Below are 18,907 nucleotides of genomic sequence, written 5' to 3' on the forward strand. Positions count from 1 at the left end.
GTACAAATTTTTATACTTGGTCCCAGAGATAAACAACATAATCTGTTTATTATGTAGATATTCTTATCAGCCTTTCAGAGACAGTATTCATCTGTGAATAAAAATGTATGAAGGCCGAAACCGGTTTGGCTCAATGGATAGAGCGTCGGCTTGGGGACTGAAAGGTCCCGGGTTCGATTCCGGTCAAGGGCATGTACCTTGGTTGCGGGCATATCCCCAGTAGGGGGTGTGCAAGAGGCAGCTCTCATCGATGTTTCTAACTCTGTATCTCTCTCCCTTCCTCTCTGTACAAAATCAATAAAATATATATTTTTTAAAAAATGTATGAAGATTACATGTTGTATTTGAGTCTTTTAACAAGGCATCCACGTTCTATCCTGTCCCTGTTTCAAACAGGTAAACTCCCACCTGCCTCCCAGCTTCTGTTATGTCCTCGCGGCTCACCCCCAGCTGGGGCAGATCGATGTCATCGAAGACCCTGTTTCTAAGCTTTACCAGCCTCCGGCTCCTTGCTCCTTACGAGAAATTCTCCAGGTAATGTCTTTATTCTAGCCCGGCCTTCAGTCACTTTTTTTTTTTTTTTTTTTTTTTTTTAATTTGTGAGCTTTGTGTGATGGTACATATCTTTTTCAATGCCTTTTCAGACTGATGATCTTGGTACCCGCTGCAGCTTCTATGCCAGAGTGATTTATCAAAGACCATCGGTAATCTCTCTCTCTCTTTCCCCTCATAACGTGTTATAACACATAAGGTGTTTTATACTTTATTAAAGGATCATTCATCCTCCTTCGACATTAATGGGGCATCAAAATAGAAAGGCACGTTTGAAATGAGTGGCGCATGTGTGGTGCTGAAGCGTAGGTGTGGGCTGCGGCCGCTGCGTTCGGTGCTGAGGATAGAACAGCTCGGGCGTGACCTGCCCGGGAAGACTCTCGCCCAGGAGCCGTGGTTCCTAGCTGACCCCTGGCAGGTTGTAGAAAAGGAGAAGCTGAAACCTCAGAATTGGGGTGAAAGCAGGGATCTCAGGATTGAGCTCAGCCACTTCTCGGAACTAACTCTTCAGTGGTCTGCGAGCTCGGACAGGTGCGGAGGCCTGCGGTCCCTCCGCCGTGGCAGTTCCCGGGAGGGGGCGGGGCGGCCTAGAGGGGCTCGCTGTCCGCTTCTCAGGTCAGCTAAGAGTAGACAAGTAGAGAGAGCTTTGGGCACGTTCAAAGCATGATGTACGTCTCACAAGGAACCTCTGGTGGGCCTTGACTCAGAGGAACATGCATATCTCAGTGCCCTGAGAGGTGGTCCCATTGCTTTTCTCTCTCTGTTCCCCCTTCAGTCACATGGCAGCTAATCGGCGCCCCTGAGGAGTAAGGGGAGGCTGGCATCGGTCACTCAGCCGTGCTCCTGGTGAGCCGTCCTGCCTCTGGACGGTCTGCTCGCCTGATGTCTCTGACTTTCTGAGTCTGAGGCATCCGAACCTGACTGTGCACTCCACTGCGGGACGCTCACCAGGCACCCGGCACATCCCTGTCATTCTAAAGTGCGTCCAGGGGGTGGGGATGTGGCCGCGGCCAGGGGCTGGCTGCTGTGTTGCTGCAGGCAGAATGCTGCCCTGGGGCAGGAACGTCAGCCCTGTGGCTGCTGCTCCACGTGCTCCTGCCCACAGAGCCTGGGCTGCCCGCAGCTTTGCAGCTGACACCAGAAGTGGAAGGTAAAGAAAGCAGGTGTCAGACGCTCACACCATCACCAGATCTCACGCGCCCACCTCACTGGGAGCCCTAGAGCAGAGAGAGACACACACTGCAGGCCGTCTGGTCCCTCCTGTTCTGAGTTTTCTGCCAAGAAATATGCTCCCTATTTCGGCTCAAGAACAGCCTGCCTGCAGCATGCCTTGCAGTGGGTGTGAACCGAGGGGTCGATGGTCCGTTGGAAAGAGTCAGGGCCCCAGAACCCAACCGAGCACTGAACTTCCTCAGTTCCCTGGCCTTCTCAATGCCTCTGCCTTTGCTTTTGTGGGAAAGTGAATCACCAAAACCAACTTCCGTGGAGAGGAACTGAAATGCTAAGTCCTGGGCCCACTCTGAGGCTAAGCCGACACACGCGCAGCCGCCTTGCTCAGTGAGTCACTGCGAGACCCGAGCTGGCAGGACTGTGCTAACGGTTAACTCAGGAAAGTGAAAGGTACTTTTTTGTCTTTAGCTTTTGTTTTGAATATTCAAAATGTTTAGATTCATGGTAATTATAGATTCACAGTGGATTGCATGCACCCTCATGCCATCATCCCATACCTGCAGTAACCAGAGTATAGTATCAAAACCAAGAAACTGACACTGACACAATCCACAGAACTGGTTCAGGGCTCAACCGTCATGCATGTGTGCACACGTGTATGTACATGTATGCGTACTTTCATGCCGTTTTGTCATATGTGTAGCCTTGTCTAATCTCCACCACAATCAACATACTCAGCTGTACCACAGACTCCCTCATGCTCCCACTAGAGGCACACCCATCCTGTTCCCCATCCCGACATCTATTCTCATCATTACAATTTTGTTATTTTATGATAGAAGCATAGAAGCATGCAGTGTTCAGGGATGGGGTAAAAGTAGGTTTACAGTTATAATGCAAATAAACAATACAATAATTAATAAATGATTATATAAGAATAAATTCTGTGTTTCATGGACTCACAATATAAACCACTTTTGCCCACCCCTATACATATATTAGTTTCCTAGGCCTAATGTGCAAAGTGCCAAAAACTAGATGGCTTAAAATAACAGAAATGGCTCTGGTCAGGTAGCTCAGTTGGTTAGAGTGTCATTCCAATACACTAAGGTTGTGAGTTCGATCCCTGGTCAAGGCACATACAAGAATCAACGACTGCATAAATAAGTGTAACAACAAATCAGTGTTTCCCTCCCTCCCTCTGTCCTTTCTCAGCTCTCTAAAAACCATAAATTTAAACTCTTCATCCTCATCCCACCATCCACACCAGCAAAGCCAACGGGACCGCACGCCAGCAGGTTCCCCGGCCCAGCCCCACAGAGCGCCCGGGGCCTCCCCGCCAAACCCCTGACGCCAGTTGCATCTAGTGAGCCCTAAACTTTGATCAGGAGGAAAGGGCAGAGTGCCATATCATAAACTTAAAAAGGCGTTAAAGCTTTTGCAGATAAAAAGGGAAAAGGAAAAAAGAATAATGAAAGGAAAGAAGAAAAATAAAAACAAACATTGAGACCTGCTTTAATAAGAAGTAGTTCCGTCTTTCTCAGCCTGGGCTTCTGTACCAAATGCCACAGGGTGCGTGGCTTAAACAGCAAGCGTGTTCCTCATGTCTGGAGCATGGAAGCCTGAGGGGAGAGTGCCCGCGTGGCCGGGTTCTGGGTGAGGGCCCTGCTCTCGGTTCACAAAGGCCGCTCCTGTCTCTTCACAACGTCAGACAGAGAGGAGGCCGCGCTTTCCCGTCTCTTCTCATAAGGACACTCATCCCACTACGAGGACTCCTCTCTTAGGCCTAACCACCTCCCAGAGGCATCGCCTCCCACGACCATGACATCGGGGGTTAGGACTTCAGCATAGTAACTTGGTGGCGGGGGTTATAACCATTCAGTTCCGTGGCATTTCCTAGCCGTTAGGAAACGTGCATGCAGCAGGACAGGAGAACACATATGCACTTAATGTAAGACAGTGTGGGGATTAGCATCACAGGGACACAGACATGGGATCAGGAGGCAGAGCACACAGGCTCTTCCTGAGCAGGTCAGAGGACAGGGAGAGCAGAGCCAGCAGAGGGCGGGGGTGCCAGCGCGAAGGAGGCCGTGACCGTGCGGGGTTGGGGCCCACAGGGCACAGCCGTGCCAGTGGGGCTCGTGAGCGGGACATGATAGGTCTGGCATGTTCTTAAACGTGTGTTGAAGTGGCGTTAAAGAGCGGCCGTCTAACATTGTTTTAAACGTCATTTGGAAGTCAGAGGAGCTACCAAGCTCATAGTCTTGACTGTGTCTCGCAGCGAAGCAGCTTGCGCCCTCTGGAGCAGAGGGAGATCTGGTTGATGGTGACCGACGTCAGCCTGCAAGTGCAGGACGAAGACCCCTCCGGCCTCCCCAGAACGCTGCCGGTGTGCGTGACCCCCGCGTGCGCGCTGGGCCCGGACGTCCTGGAGGAACTCGCCACGGCCGCCCCCCACCGCTTCTTCTTCAGAGACGCCCTCCGAGACCAGGGTACGTGTCCTCCTCACGGCCTGAGCCGGCGGGGACGTTCAGACCCCACCCCGGGGCTGTGGGCTTCAGGGTCTGTGTGCTGGGCCACCACCCGCCCTCCGCAGACACATTCAGACCCCACCCCGGGGCTGTGGGGCTTCCGGGTCTGTGTGCTGGGCCACCACCCGCCCTCCGCAGTCACATTCAGACCCCACCCCGGGGCTGTGGGCTTCAGGGTCTGTGTGCTGGGCCACCACCCGCCCTCCGCAGTCACATTCAGACCCCACCCCGGGGCTGTGGGGCTTCCGGGGCTGTGTGCTGGGCCACCACCCGCCCTCCGCAGTCACATTCAGACCCCACCCCGGGGCTGTGGGGCTTCAGGGGCTGTGTGCTGGGCCACCACCCGCCCTCCGCAGACACATTCAGACCCCACCCCGGGGCTGTGGGCTTCCGGGTCTGTGTGCTGGGCCACCACCCGCCCTCCGCAGTCACATTCAGACCCCACCCCGGGGCTGTGGGCTTCAGGGTCTGTGTGCTGGGCCACCACCCGCCCTCCGCAGTCACATTCAGACCCCACCCCGGGGCTGTGGGCTTCCGGGGCTGTGTGCTGGGCCACCACCCGCCCTCCGCAGTCACATTCAGACCCCACCCCGGGGCTGTGGGCTTCAGGGTCTGTGTGCTGGGCCACCACCCGCCCTCCGCAGTCACATTCAGACCCCACCCCGGGGCTGTGGGCTTCCGGGGCTGTGTGCTGGGCCACCACCCGCCCTCCGCAGTCACATTCAGACCCCACCCCGGGGCTGTGGGGCTTCCGGGGCTGTGTGCTGGGCCACCACCCGCCCTCCGCAGTCACATTCAGACCCCACCCCGGGGCTGTGGGGCTTCAGGGGCTGTGTGCTGGGCCACCACCCGCCCTCCGCAGTCACATTCAGACCCCACCCCGGGGCTGTGGGGCTTCAGGGGCTGTGTGCTGGGCCACCACCCGCCCTCCGCAGACACGCGCGGCCTGCAGAGGCCCCCGGGGCCGCCCCGGCTCTCACTGAGCCCCTTGCACTACGGACACCCCTGTCAGAGGCGCCCGTGGCCCCTCTGGGACTGTCTGTGGGCGGCGAGCTTTACAGGTGCAAAAGCCACTTTAAGCGATTGCCTGAGACGACGTTTTTAAAACAAATGAAAAGCCACACATTGTAAACAGGTACACTTAGTCGAGGAATCAAAGTAGGAGCCTACCTCAACTGTGTATGTGTTTTCTTTACTTTCTTGAGGTATAATTTTCATACCATAAGATTCACCTTTTGCATTGAAATGAACATAGTATTTGTGTGCGTTTTCAGCTTGGCGCGCTGGTGGCTCTGGACTCCCTTCCTGCACAGTGCGTGTCACTGGGCACGACGGAGGGACCCACAGCTGTGCCACCGGCTCAGGAATCTGGCAGAGGCACTGCCGTCCTGGCAGGCCGCCCTTCCTCCTCAGCGGGTCAGTCTGGAACGTCTCTCCTGACAGGTCGGATTGTTTGTGGTGAGCGCACTGTCCTCTTGCTCCCTAAGCCCGCTTTGGCTGTGGCCTCGGGCACCCACTCCTGGGAGCCGCCGGACCCCGTGAGGCTCGACGGCCTGGATTCCGTCACTCAGGCCAACTGCATCTGCAGCATTCAAGGTGGGTAGTCCATCTTATTAGAAACGGTGTTTCTCTTTTCTTAAATGCCACACCTGTCAACAAGTAGTTGTTGAGTACCTGACACGTTCCAGACACTGGCCACACAGGAGCAGCATCAGAGAGGCTCTCGCTTCCCGCTGTGTAGTCTGTACAGAAGGCGTCAGTCAGATGCGCACACCGCCAGGCACCGCGCCCAGCCTCCCCGCCGTCCAGGGCTGCTCCCGGCACCTCCCCCGGTCCGGGCGGTCACTGGGGTCCCCACGGGCAGGACGGAGCTAATGAGGTGACGCGGGAGGTGGGAAAAGCAGGACTTACAAGGCTGCTGGAAGGACAGGGTGGGTACGCCCCGGAGTCTGGATGGAGGCCAAGGGCACCTGCATGGAGGGAGGACCTGAGACAAAGCCAGAGCCCAGCGTGTGCAGCAAGAGGGCTCCGCTGTCAGGACCTCCCAGGGGGACTTCCTTCCAGTCCGTTTTCTGGGGTGAAAAAGTTTTGCATCATTGATGTTATCTTCTGTGTATTGCTCACCACGTGTGTATACATACATTGCGTGTTAGTGTCTAACGCTCTTACTTGCCATGGTCGGAATGGATGCAGCAAGCACACTCTGCGTCTCCTTGGGAAGTGGTGGCAAAGCCTTGGCTTCGGCCTCTAACTAGCAGAAAAATGTCCGAGCCCCAGCTTCTTTCTGTCAGAAAGGCGGGAGGAGTGTGGCAGAGTTCAAAGTATCTGAAGAAAGTTTAAACCAGGCTTTCAGTGCCAGGAAAGCCGGGCTCTCCAGAGCACGGAGCTGCTGTGTGCCCCAAAAGGAAGAAAGGTGGAAGCACTTCCATAGGACCTTTTAAAAAGAAGTTTTAATAAATATGTGATATACCTTCCCACGCCTGATTCTAAGAGTTCTGTAAATAAGACAAGGAAAGTAAAGGTTTTTAAATAGCAAACTGCAGCCAAGTGATGCGTGTGGCGTCACACTTACAAACTCTTAACAAAAAGTGCTTTTCTCCTGATGCTCGCTTAAGTGAATGTTCTAGATGCTAACAGGTTCATACACTTCCCAGGCCTCCTTTGGAATTCACTTACGGCTGCAGAGGGATTTCCATGGTGGACAGATCCCAAATGAAGTACATTTCCTCAACCCCTGTCCTAATTGGATGGAAGTAACTTAATTCCATATAAATGTCAATGCTATTAGCACCCAAAGCTATCCTGGGATCAAAAGGAACCTTGATTGGTAGCAGTCTCCTTTTTATTAATGCATTTAGCAGACACCAGCTGCTGCCGCGAGCCAGGCTCTCTGCTGGGCGCGGGGCCTGGGCAGAGAGCCACTCCCTTTGCCTTGCGCCTTTGCCTGTTGCGAATTAGTAGACCCTCCTTTCTGGCTATGTTATAAGCTCTTATTGGCGGTGATTTCTGTCCCTTTAACCTGATATTCATTACATTTGCAAGGACAATGAAATTAGCTGAGCAGCTTTTTCAAAATCAAGATGTGTTACTTTCATTTTTAGAAAGTCATTCAAGTATGTATCAACATGAATATATTTTAATACGTCAAATCTGCTTAGTTCTCATAAATCTGTTTTGCCCTCTGCAGTTGAATTTTCTTCTAATACTTGTTCTAGTGGGAATGCAAGTCTTCCCCACCACAGAGAGTGGGAAGGTAGCTGGAAATGCAGGCCCCATCTTCCTGTTATTCAAATGTCTCACTTCACTTTCTATAGCAGTGTTTCCCAAAGTGCGGTACGAGGGTACGGGAAGAGTTCGGTGGGGATACTCGTTGCACCGGAGTTTGGTGAGGATAGCACTGCACCGTGCTTAGCTGCGCCTAATTCTACGTTCTCATGAGTACGAGGGGCACTTCATGTTACGAAAATTATAGAAGGGTACACACATGTCAAAAGTTTGGGAAACACTGTTCTACAGGATGGTGTGTGATTAACAGAATATTTGCAACGCCTCCCACTCCAGGAAAATTAGACCATCAGTGTTGGCCTAAAATTCCTCACTGGCTTCTCATCCTTCCACAGTCCAGTCTAAAAGCCCCAGCAAGCCTGGCCAGTGTGGCTCAGCGTTTGACTGTCATCCTATGAACTAGGATGTCACGGTTCAATTCCTGGTCCCCGGGGGGGTGTCATAGCGTGGTCCCGGATGGTCGTTCTGCTGTTTGGTCGATTTGCATATTATGCTTTTATTCTTATAGATTGTGGATATTAGTCCTTTATCAGATACGTCCTTTGCAAACATTTTACCCCATATTTCATGGTATTTTTACTCACTATTTGTGTATCTGGAGTGCAGCATTCATCTTTATGTTTTTAGTGCTACTCATGTATCCCACCCCAAAGAGCATTGAATGCATGTTTGTTTGTTGAAAAAAATAAATCACAGATGTGGGAGTAAAAAGAAATAGGAAACCAGGGAGCTCACAGAATAAGAGATACTAACCAACCAAAGAATATTTGTTTCCTTATCAAAGGAGTGGAGACAAGATAAGGAATTCCGCTGTGTCTGCTCAGGAGGCAGATACTTAAAGTGGTGTCCCGTCCCCCCCTCTCCCCCCCCCCACTCCCACAGTGCCTGAACCCACTCTGCGAGGGGAGGGTGGGGCTCAGAGTCCTGTGGGGAGCACCTGAGAGGCGTTTCTCTCGCGGCTCACAGAGGCTCTGCGCCTGGGAACCATCCCAGGGAAGGGTCCTGGCCGGAAGATACCACTGCTTAGCCGCCAGAGGGCTCGGAGCCCACGTGTCCAGTTGGGGAGTGGTGGGGGCACTAGGACACGTCAGCTGGATGGGATGTCAGTGGGACCGAGAAAGCAGTTCTCAATGGTACACAGCCTGAAAGGCGGGTGGGACGTGGCGCTGACGATTTGCTGGCAAACCCCACGTGTGCATCTGAGAAAGGCTAGATGGAGCGGGCACAAATGAAAACACTGAGGTACAATGCGGGCAGTTTTAAAACTTACTTCTTGCTGTTATTATGCTGTCCAGTACATGGAAATGGCAAGAGTCTTCGGAACATCCACATAAGCTCACAGTGAGAGGAAAGCCCGAGGCCCCGCCCTCAGAGCACAGAGGCTGAGGGCAGCCCCGAGCCGGCTCTGCTCTCCCCACCCCCCCAGGCACGGTGACCGCTGTGGACGAGGCCACGGCCTTCTCCTGGCCCGTGTGTGACCACTGCGGCAGCGAGCGGCTGAGGCAGAGCCCGGAGGACAGGTAAGAGGGAGGGACCCCCCGAAAGACCCTGGGCGGTGCAGCCGGTCTCAGACCCCGCCCGCCCCTGCGGCCGCTCCCCGCCAGGCCAGGCCGGGAGCTCTGAGAGCAAAGGGTCCCTCACATTGGGGTTCTCCGCGCTCCTGCGACTCAGTCCTGTAAGGAGGAGCCAGGCTTGTCCTCGGTTTGTTACCAGGGGAGCGAGAGCCAGGGTTCTCGTGAACAAAGACTAACGTGGCGCCTTACAGCGTGTCCTCCTGGGCACGGGGCTCCCGCACACCAGGGAAGCTGGGTGCACGGCTCCTGCCTCGGTGGGTCTTCTTCAGTCAGGGCTCTGGCCCCCGTGGCTCTGTCCCGGACAGAGAGGAGGGGCTCCGTGTCCTGCTTCCTAAGAAGCCCGGGCAGGTGTCTCCATGGCACCTCCTGGCCGGCTGGCATCGGGGACAAGCCGGTCGTCGCCGGTCGTGCCCGGGAGGCGGGCGGAGTGGGAACTCGGGGCCTGGGCGGCAGGAGGGCGGAGTGGGAGCACGGGGCCTGGACGGCAGGAGGGCGGAGTGGGAGCACGGGGCCTGGGCGGCAGGAGGGCGGAGTGGGAGCACGGGGCCTGGGCGGCAGGAGGGCGGAGTGGGAACTCGGGGCCTGGGCGGCAGGAGGGCGGAGTGGGAGCACGGGGCCTGGGCGGCAGGAGGGCGGCAGTGCTGACGGCGGGGAGAGGTCCATGGGGCAGGGAGGAGCTGGCTCCCTGGCACAGCTCCTCCGCTAACGGGGAGCTGTCCTCATGTGAGGGCCTCCAGTCAGGCCACCGCCATCTGCCCAGCGGAGCTGCCCTCTGTCCCTCAGCCCGGCCCAGCCGGCCGGCCGCTTTCAGGAACTGCTTTTGGCAGGAAACCCCCTGCTGTCTCAGCACCCGTTCTGGTCGGAAAGCCCTGTCCAGGCCGCACGCTCACCGTTGTGTGTGTGTGTGTGTGTGTGTGTGTGTCCGTGTCCGTCCTCCCTGACTCCCAGCCACAGGGGCGCCTTCTCCTGTGCGGACTGCTCCCGCGTGGTCACCGCCCCCGGCCTCCGACGGCACCTCCAGGTCTTCCTGGCCTGCCCGGCGCGGCCCCACTGCACCGTCAGGGTCAAGGTGGGTGCGCCCGGCCTGCGGCGGACTGGCACCCGCGGCCCCTCCCGGGGACAGGGGAGGACCGCCTCAGGACCAGTCTTCCATGGCTGTGGCCTGCAGCTTTGGGGTCAGAGTCGGGGAGACGGCTCTGTCTGACGGGTCAGCGGGCGGGTGTGAGAGGGGGTGTGGAGCCTGACCCGCTGTCTGTCCCGCAGCTGGCGCAGAGCAGCATCGCCGTGCTCCTGGGGTCCGCCGCCCGCGAGGACGATGGGGTAAGTGCCCGGTGTGTTCTGTGCCCGCCCTCCGCCGGCAGGTCCCCCCAGGTGAACCCCCTGTGCCCTGTGCTTCCCCCGGTGGCCGGCACACCCGGCACACTGAGCACCTGCTGCTGCGAGGCTGCGCCAGGCCCGGCTCCTGCTGCATCACCCCCGGCCAGGGCCCTGTGTGCCCGCAGGGCCTTCCCTGTGGGCTGGGGTTCCCTGCACAATCAGGAGCCTGCCGCCCCCTCCCCATCCTACCCCTATTCCTCCTCCCCCACCCCCGCCCTGGATGATAGGAGAACAGCTGGGATTTCCAGTCCCGCAGCCGGGGTCTCACACTGAGAGAGCAGGACTAACGGGGATACACACCTCTTTTCCTTTAGTGTTTGGTAACAAGTTATTTCCGAGAGTCACTCCGTGACTTGGCAAAGTGCTGGGCGCCTCCAGGAAAGCCACCCCGAGTGTGCCTCAGGCCGCGCCCCCTCTTCACAGGCGGCCCCGCCAAGGCGGGCTGTCCCGGGGCACCGCGGCCACTGACAGCACCGCGGCCACTGACAGCACCGCGGCCACTGACAGCACCGCGGCCACTGACAGCACCCGAGACCACTGACAGCACCGCGGCCACTGACAGCACCGGGGCCACTGACAGCACCGCGGCCACTGACAGCACCGCGGCCACTGACAGCACCGCGGCCACTGACAGCACCCGAGACCACTGACAGCACCGCGGCCACTGACAGCACCGCGGCCACTGACAGCACCGCGGCCACTGACAGCACCGGGGCCACTGACAGCACCGGGGCCACTGACAGCACCGCGGCCACTGACAGCACCGCGGCCACTGACAGCACCGCGGCCACTGACAGCACCGCGGCCACTGACAGCACCCTGTGGCCACTGACAGCACCCGAGGCCACTGACAGCACCCACGGCCACTGACAGCACCCGAGACCACTGACAGCACCCACGGCCACTGACAGCACCCACGGCCACTGGCAGCACCCACGGCCACTGGCAGCACCCACGGCCACTGACAGCACCCGAGACCACTGACAGCACCCTGTGGCCACTGACAGCACCCGCGGCCACTGACAGCACCCGAGACCACTGACAGCACCCTGTGGCCACTGACAGCACCCTATGGCCACTGGCAGCACCCGAGACCACTGACAGCACCCGCGGCACTGACAGCACCCGGGGCTACTGACAGCACCCGGGGCCACTGACAGTGCCCGTGGCTGAGCCCAGAGGAGGGCACCGGGCTGACCACCTGGGGGTGCCGGGCACAGCCCCCTGGCCAGGGCCGGGGCCCACATCAGGCGGGGTGTGGGGGTGCAGACTGGCCGGCTGTGGAGGTTCTGGGGCCAGGGGTTCGATCAGGCAGAACTCTTGGCGGGCTCTCCTGGCCGAATCCAGCTCTGCCTCCAGCAGAACCAGCTGCGGTGGGCCATCCCGCAGCCTGCCTGAACAGGGGGTGCGGTGCCAGTGGGGTTGGCGTTCAGACCGGGCAGCAGGAGGCTTTCCCTGGTCGTTTCCATTGAGTGTGAGGAAGTAATCAGGGGCCCCAGAAGGCTCCTTGCTTTCCTCCCGCGGCCTGTGTCATCTCCCGGCCCCCCAGGGCAGGCTCCACACCCCCTGCCGGGAAGCCCAGGCGCAGGGCCCACAGCCACTGTCCTTGTCGGCCGCAGAGGGAGAGGCCTCACTGGCCCCTGGGTGACCGCTTGGCAGAGGAGCAGCCAGCCCAGCCTGAGGAGCGGGGTCGGGGAAACGGGGACTCGTGTGTGTGCTGTTCTTATGGGGTCTGTGTGTTCGATGGTGATGAGTCAGCAATACCTCATTGCCTCATCTCTCAGCGCCTGGGGAGAGGAGAGGACGAGGGAAGGCCGTGGCCTGGATAAGGCTGGGGACTGGAGTTCCCAAGGCCTGGCTTCCGGGGGCGCAGAGGACAGAGCTGGGTATCGGGAAGCGGAGAGTGCTGGGGGGAGTGCTGGTGACCCTCCTGCTTAAGGAGAACACGGAGGAAAATGAACCAAAACCCGCAACCTAAACAAACCAGAACCAGCAGCACGTGGGAGTGACGCACAGCTCGGCTGTTCCACCCGGACGGGCACAGGTTGGCCCGCATTCTCCAGGCGGCCTCGGCCAGCCCTGCCTCCCACTCGGTCCCGCGGCTCCCCACCCAGTGGCCCGCCTCCTCCAGGCAGCCTGCCGGGATGGACAGCCCCTCCGCAGGGAGCGGGGACAGGGCAGTGCCCTCGTGTAAAATCCTAAAAGAGCTCAAAAGAGCGTGTGCGTACGGGGGTGTTCACGTGCTTGTCTCATACGGCTGTGTGCTCGCGTGTACACGGGGCGCTAGAGTGTGTGATTGGATGGGGCACGGGTGTGATGGCTTCAGGCGCAGCTTTGCAGGCTCCGTCCTCAGAGCAGCGACCAGGAAAGTAAGGTCAGTGCTAAGCCTGCGGTTGGTTTCCGTGCACAGGGGGTGACCAGCGCTTTACGTCCGGCCGGAAGGAGCTGGAGGGCGGTAATGGAAGGACTGTGTGCCCGGCTGGTGTGGCTCAGGTGCTTGGAATGTCCGGCTCCCGGTCAGGGCACATACCTGGCCTGTGGGTTTGATCCCCAGTTGGGGGATGTATGGGAGGTAACAGGTCCATCTCTCTGTCTCTCTCTCTCTCGCTCTCCCTCTCTCTCTCCTCCTCTCCCTCCTTCCTTCCCTCCCTCCCTCCCCCTTCCTATCTCTAAAATCAATAAACATATCCTCAGGTTAAAAAAGGACTTCCATGTAGACATCAGCCAAGCGTTTTCCAGTCTGGATTCTGTCTGTTTTCTGGGTTTTTGCCAAAACCCAAGGAATCGCCTAGGACTGCCAGGCCTGTCTGTGGAACCATCACCCAGGCCCTGGGAGGGAGGCACTGCCTCGGGCAGGCTGTGCGGTGCAATACGCGCCTTCTCTGCCTGGTCCGGCCTCGGGGAGGCCGCGGCACTGCTGTGCTGTCCACCGGCACGTTCACCGAACACTCCGTGTGTGACACTCTCAGAAAAGGAAAAGTTAGAACACACACATTGTACCTTTTAAAAACACACATTTTACGCTGTCGCACATACACACTCCTATGAGAGTACGTACGCGATTGTTGGTGGGTGTGATTGTTTTTACCTCTCCGTATTAGTTGCCACCAAATATAAAGGATGTATAATTTAGCCTTTGTTTATCAATGACAGTTGTTACTGAAGATGGAAGCTGCCAAACCTGGCGTTTTTAAAGTGACTTTTTGCTGGCTTTTTTCAAGCCAGAATTCCGTGCTCTCAGCCCAGTGTCTCACACACCACCCACTGTCACACACACCAGCACGGAGGCGGTGGAGGGGCCGGAGCCGCAGAGGGGCTGCCGTGTCCCCTGTGCTCGCTCTCCGACGGCAGCCTGGCCGCTCCTGGTCACCGCCATCTCGGCAACAGGCCTTCCCGGCCTCGTAGTGAGCCCTCAGTGACCGGGACGGGCCATGGAGTGACGTCTGTGCACACACGGTCCCAAGTGCAGAAGGCCTTTGCCACCACCGTTGTTGTCAGATATTTTAGCTCCATCACTTCCCACCTTGGACTCCAGCAACTCTCTCTCCCCCATCTCTCCACTTGGCCGCTCTGGTCCTTACACGCACCTTTACTGAGCGGGAAGCTCTTTAGCGATGGCAGGAGTGGGTTAGGCACGCCGCCATGCCCCTCCGAGCAGAAGGAAGGGAGGACAGTGAGAGCCGGGCTCACACCCACTGATCCGGTACTTCCTGCTTCCAACACGCCTCTCCCCGCCCCGTGGCTTCCCCTCCCTCTGTGCACAGGCCCGTGGGCAGGACCGGCTTCTACCAGGACAGCTCCTCTCGCTCCACTGGCCTCAGCTGGCGGCCAGAGGCCGGGCTGAGCCCCAGAGGCCTCCGGCCCCGCCGGCTCCTGCCCTCCGAGTGGCCGGGACCTGCCCGCCTTGGCCGAGACCCACGCAGCACGTGTCCGGGTCCCGGGAGAGTCCTGGCCACGCTTGGGACCAACTCAGTGCCCTGTCCACTGCACCCCGTTCCTGAAAAGCGTCCCTGAGCCCGCTCAGACCCAGCGAGGGCACCGAGAAGCCACTACACATGCCTGTGTGGTAAAACACACTGAGCAGCGCTTCCGGAGAGATCTGTCTGTCACGGGCCTGGCTCAGGGAAGTGCGAGATGCTCCTGATGTTCTGAGGCGGCAGCAAAGGAGCTTCTGGAAGAACACGCTCCTTAGGGCCCGCCTCCCGGAGGCCGGCCTGCACGCATCCAGTGTGCCCAGCCCACCGCGGCCGGAGGGGCAGTGTTCCAAGGCTGGATCCAGAGCAAGCATTTAAACCGCGGCCCGCAGGCCACATGCCTCGTGTATTTGGCCCGTGTTAGCCCTTGAGTTTGACATGCTTGATCTGGGCATCCCACACCCTCCTAGTGTGTGTTTTCATCAAGATGAAACAGTCACCGTAAGATGTTCACCAAACAGAAGGCAAATACAACGCTTTTTGCAACCCTCGGTGTACGGCCAGAAGAAACAGTGCCCATTGAAGAGGGAAGTTTGGGGGCAGAACACCAGAGAGTCCTTTGCCCAGAAGTGTTGCTGATTGGGGAAGTGTCCCAAAGGAAGTGGGAGGCAGCTGCAAGCGGATTCGCGCCCAGCCCCAGCCTCCGCAGCTACTAAACCCGGCTTGTCCCTCTGAGTCCTGGGCTCCTCTCCCAGGGCGGCCGGCTGAGGCTTATCGCTGCCTCCACTGGCAAACGCCGGTCACCTTCCACACGTTCCTGTGGGGAAAATCAGTTCCTTCGCTTACTGTAACAAATCACAGCCCGTTTTTCCGTTTCCCCTTCTGACCCGTGTCGTTCACTGTGGAGCCGTGCTGTGCGGTGGGAACAGAACACGCAGGCTGTGAGCGCTAACCAGCGTGCTTTCTCCCCGCAGGGCTACGCGGTGGAGAGCGTCATCGGGCAGGAGCTGGGGCTGCCAAGTTGTTTTGTCCAGTCGGTGGCCACCCCCCCGGCCCGCGGCCTGGGGCTGGAGGAGATCGAGCTGCTGGGCGCGGACCGGCCTCTGCAGGCCCCGCCGGCCGCCCTCGGAGCCTGTGCGGCCGAGGCGGCTGCCGGTGGCTCCGTGGTTACTGGTTAACTGAGGGCAAAGGGAGTGTATTCTATGATCTTGAAATGGAACTTACGGGTTTTCTGGGGCTCATGGCAGTAAAATGGCTTTGTAAACTATAAATCAAAAATTTTTCTACTATAAATATATATTTTATTACCTTCCTGCAAACTTAGGGACATAACTGTTAATAAAGCTTCCATAAGCTTGAGGGCTTCGTTTTGTGTTTATCTTAGGCAATAATGTTAATGTAGCAGGAGAAACTGTATAATTGCAATTTTAAAGTTTTTATATTTAAAGTTTACCCTCCTTCAACATGTTTTGCTTGTAGTTTTTGTGAAACATTGCCCCAAAGAATACACTGCAAAGTTTAACCCTTTGTCCTATTTTGTTACATTACTGTTCTGCTGCAATAAATGTCCCATCTTCAGGGTTGTTTGTTTTTGTTTGCCTTTTAGTATTTGGGGGAAATATTTTAGAGAACTTTATCAGAGGTACAAAAACGCTGTCCATAAAGTGTAAGTTAACGGGTGTGATTGTAGGGACACTGAGCTGTATGCTGTGCGCAGGGCGCGGAGATCAGACTGCAGGGGGTGGGTTGTTAACATTTGCTTTGTGGGGAGGGATTTAAATTAAAAGCACAAATTTATTAGCTTTGGACACTAAAGGTTTTGTTTTCTCCCTTCTAACGATGTAATCCAGACAGGCCATAGTTCATTACATAACACAGACACAGTACCGAATCCGGAAAGGGAGCCTCGTGCCCACTGTCAGGGGAAAGGAAGAAAAGGCTCTGCTATTTGTGCAGATGAAACTGGATCATCACACTGCGCGGTCCTTCCATCTACATGGCTGTTTGCGTTCGTGCGCACTTGGAAAACCTCAACTGTCCCTGAGACCGCGGAAAGGGAAAGCAGTCCTGTCCCGGGAGGCCAGGGGGAACTCAGACCCGCGTTCAGAACAACCCGAGCCGCCCTCCCCTCGCCCCTCAGCCGCCCCCTCACCTCCGGGAGCCCCTCCGCCGTCCGCCAGGGCCCCGGGTCAGCGGAGCGGGCGGCGGTCAGCCCCGCCCCAGCCTGGGCCTGGGCACCTTCGCCAGAACTTGTCAGCTTAACGCGTTTAGTCGCCCTGCGCTGGGCAAGTTAAACCGAACTTGGAAGGAGACGTAGCGCGTTTCCAGGCAGAGCAGACCCCGCAGCCCAGCGCGTTTCCCAGCAAAACAGACCCCGCAGCTCAGCGCGTTTTCCAGCAAAACAGACCCCGCAGCTCAGCGCGTTTTCCAGCAAAACAGACCCCGCAGCCCAGCGCGTTTCCCGGCAAAACAGACCCCGCAGCTCAGCGCTTTTCCGGGCTGAGCAGATCCCGCAGCTCAGAGCAGCCCCGCGGCCCAGCGCGTTTCCCGGCAAAACAGACCCTCAGCTCCGCGGCGCTCCGGTGACTCCTGGCCCCGCTGGGGCCGCCCGGGCCGCACACCTGGGGCCGTTCGGAACGCGCCTTCCCGGCGGCTCCCGGGGCCCGGCGAGCAGGATCCACTGCGAATACAGGAAGCGGAGTGCTTTCAAAATACTTCTTTATTCTTACAAACGCTGTAAAAATTAATATAAAAAAAGTGAGCATGCTCCTCCGTCTCTCCCTCTTCTCTAGGACACAAAGGACCGTCTCAGAAGTCTCTTCTTTAAAGTACCTTAGCTGCACCGACAGGAGTGGGACGTGGGAAAGGCCGCCGTTACAAAAATAACTTAAGGGGGAACCAACAAGTCCGGCTTCTCTGGAGTCCCGCGGCGGCCGGGCCGGGCCGGGCCGCGCTCCCGCCCCGGGTCCCCGGGAGCGGGCGGCGCGGGGCGCCGGGCCGGGGGCTGAGTGTCCGCGGCGCCGCCCGCGCCCCCGCCGCCGCCGCCGCGCGTCACCGGCCGTCGCCGGCCGCGGGCGGCAGGAAGGGCGCGCCGCCCGGCAGCTGCTTGAAGAACTGCCGCAGCCCCGCCAGGTCCCGCGTGAGCTGCTCCACGCGCCGGTGCAGCTTCTCGTTCTCGGCCGCCAGCTCCACGAGCTTCTGCTGCATCTCCTGGTTGCGCCGCTTGGCCTTGTCGCGGCTCTTGCGCACCGCGATGTTGTTGCGCTCGCGCCGCTGCCGGTACTCGGGGCTGCCGCGGTCCGGGCCGCGCTTCCCGCCGCCGGAGCCGGCGCCCTTGTCGCGGGCCGGGCCGGGCGCGGGGCTGGCCCGCGGCGGCGGCTCGGGGGACGCGGGCGGCGTGGGCTGCGCGGCCGCCAGGCTCACCACGGTCTGCGCGCACGCGGCCACCTGCGCGGGCAGCAGCGAGGCGGCCGCGCCGTCGCCCCAGTCGGGCTCGCGCTTGAGCGGCCGCGGCGCGGGGCCCGGGCCCGGGGGGCGCGCGGCGGGGTGGCCGGGCGGCGGCTCCGGGGCGCCCGGCGCGCCCGCCTTGTGGTTGCTGTTGAAGAGGTCGGCGAAGAGCTCGTCGTGGCACAGCTCCAGCGTGGGCACGGCCGCCATGGAGTCGATGTAGGCGCTGAAGTCGATGGCGCTCTCGTCGTCGTACATGGCGGGGCCGGCGGCGGGCTCGCCGGCGCGGGCGGCGGGCTTGCAGGGCCGGCCCGGCTCGTAGAAGGGCGCGGGCTCCGCGGGCCAGGGCGCGCCGCGCGCCGGGCCGTCCAGGCTGAAGAGGGCGGCGCTCATGGCGGCGGCGGGGCTCCGGGGCGGCGAGCGGCCGGCTGTCACCGCGGGGCCGCCCCGCCGCCTTTTCTACCCCGGCGGCCGCAGGCCCCGCCCCGGCTCCAGCCGCGGGGCCCGGCGCGGGGGCGGGGGGGCGGCCGGAGCCTCCCCCGGAGCCGCCCCTGAACCTCCGCCGCCCGGCGCTCCTCCCGCCCCGCCCGCCCGGACCGGCCCGGGCCGTCCTGCCGGGAACGGCTCCCTCCCTCCGCCCGCGCGGGGCTCCCGCGGCCGGGGGCGGGCCGGGCCGCGGTCAGAGGCCGGAGCGGGGCAGCCCGGCCGGCGGGCCGTGCAGATGCGGGACGGGCGCGGAGGGGAAGCGGCGCAGCCCAGGACGCCGGCCGCCCCGTCGGCTGCAGCGCGAGGCCGGGGGACCGGCCGGCTCCGACCCCACGAAGCGCCGCGGAGCCGCGGACCCACCGCGGGCGCCCGCTCAGGCCGCTCCGCCCGGAGGGAGAGCGCCACCTGGTGGCCGCGCTCCCTGCAGCCCAAGCTCAGTGTCAGCGGTTCTCTGGTCAGCGGTCCGCAGTCAGTGGCGCACAGAACCTAAAGCAGCCGGGCGCCTTCAGGAGAGAAGGTTCACACCAGCAGGAGCCCTTCCCACGGACAAACGCTTGAAAAGACAGTACGT

The 18,907-nt window shown here is 59.4% G+C and overlaps 2 protein-coding genes across 4 annotated transcripts in view; one reads left to right on the forward strand and one right to left on the reverse strand.

Annotated features, from left to right (window-relative positions):
* Positions 1-15,981, forward strand: part of SPIDR (scaffold protein involved in DNA repair) — a 236,539-nt gene extending 220,558 nt beyond the window's left edge. For 2 of the 3 annotated variants that reach the window (XM_084864320.1, XM_084864322.1), the window contains exons 13-20: positions 397-534; positions 645-704; positions 4,004-4,214; positions 5,697-5,849; positions 8,965-9,058; positions 10,061-10,181; positions 10,376-10,432; positions 15,378-15,981. In XM_084864320.1, coding sequence (XP_084720446.1) covers positions 397-534; positions 645-704; positions 4,004-4,214; positions 5,697-5,849; positions 8,965-9,058; positions 10,061-10,181; positions 10,376-10,432; positions 15,378-15,581 — 1,038 coding nt within the window. In that variant the 3' untranslated portion in view covers positions 15,582-15,981. The remainder of the gene's footprint in view (positions 1-396; positions 535-644; positions 705-4,003; positions 4,215-5,696; positions 5,850-8,964; positions 9,059-10,060; positions 10,182-10,375; positions 10,433-15,377) is intronic. The other variant, XM_084864321.1, reaches the window with a different exon arrangement.
* Positions 15,982-17,104: 1,123 nt separating this feature from the next.
* Positions 17,105-18,344, reverse strand: CEBPD (CCAAT enhancer binding protein delta). Its single transcript, XM_084864325.1, has one exon. The coding sequence runs from the start codon at positions 18,241-18,243 to the stop codon at positions 17,455-17,457; it is 789 nt and encodes a 262-aa protein (XP_084720451.1). The 5' UTR covers positions 18,244-18,344; the 3' UTR covers positions 17,105-17,454.
* Positions 18,345-18,907: the final 563 nt, after the last annotated feature.

The sequence above is a fragment of the Pipistrellus hanaki genome (genome assembly GCF_964339955.1).
Source record: "Pipistrellus hanaki genome assembly, chromosome: 17".
NCBI classification, from domain to species: domain Eukaryota; kingdom Metazoa; phylum Chordata; class Mammalia; order Chiroptera; family Vespertilionidae; genus Pipistrellus; species Pipistrellus hanaki.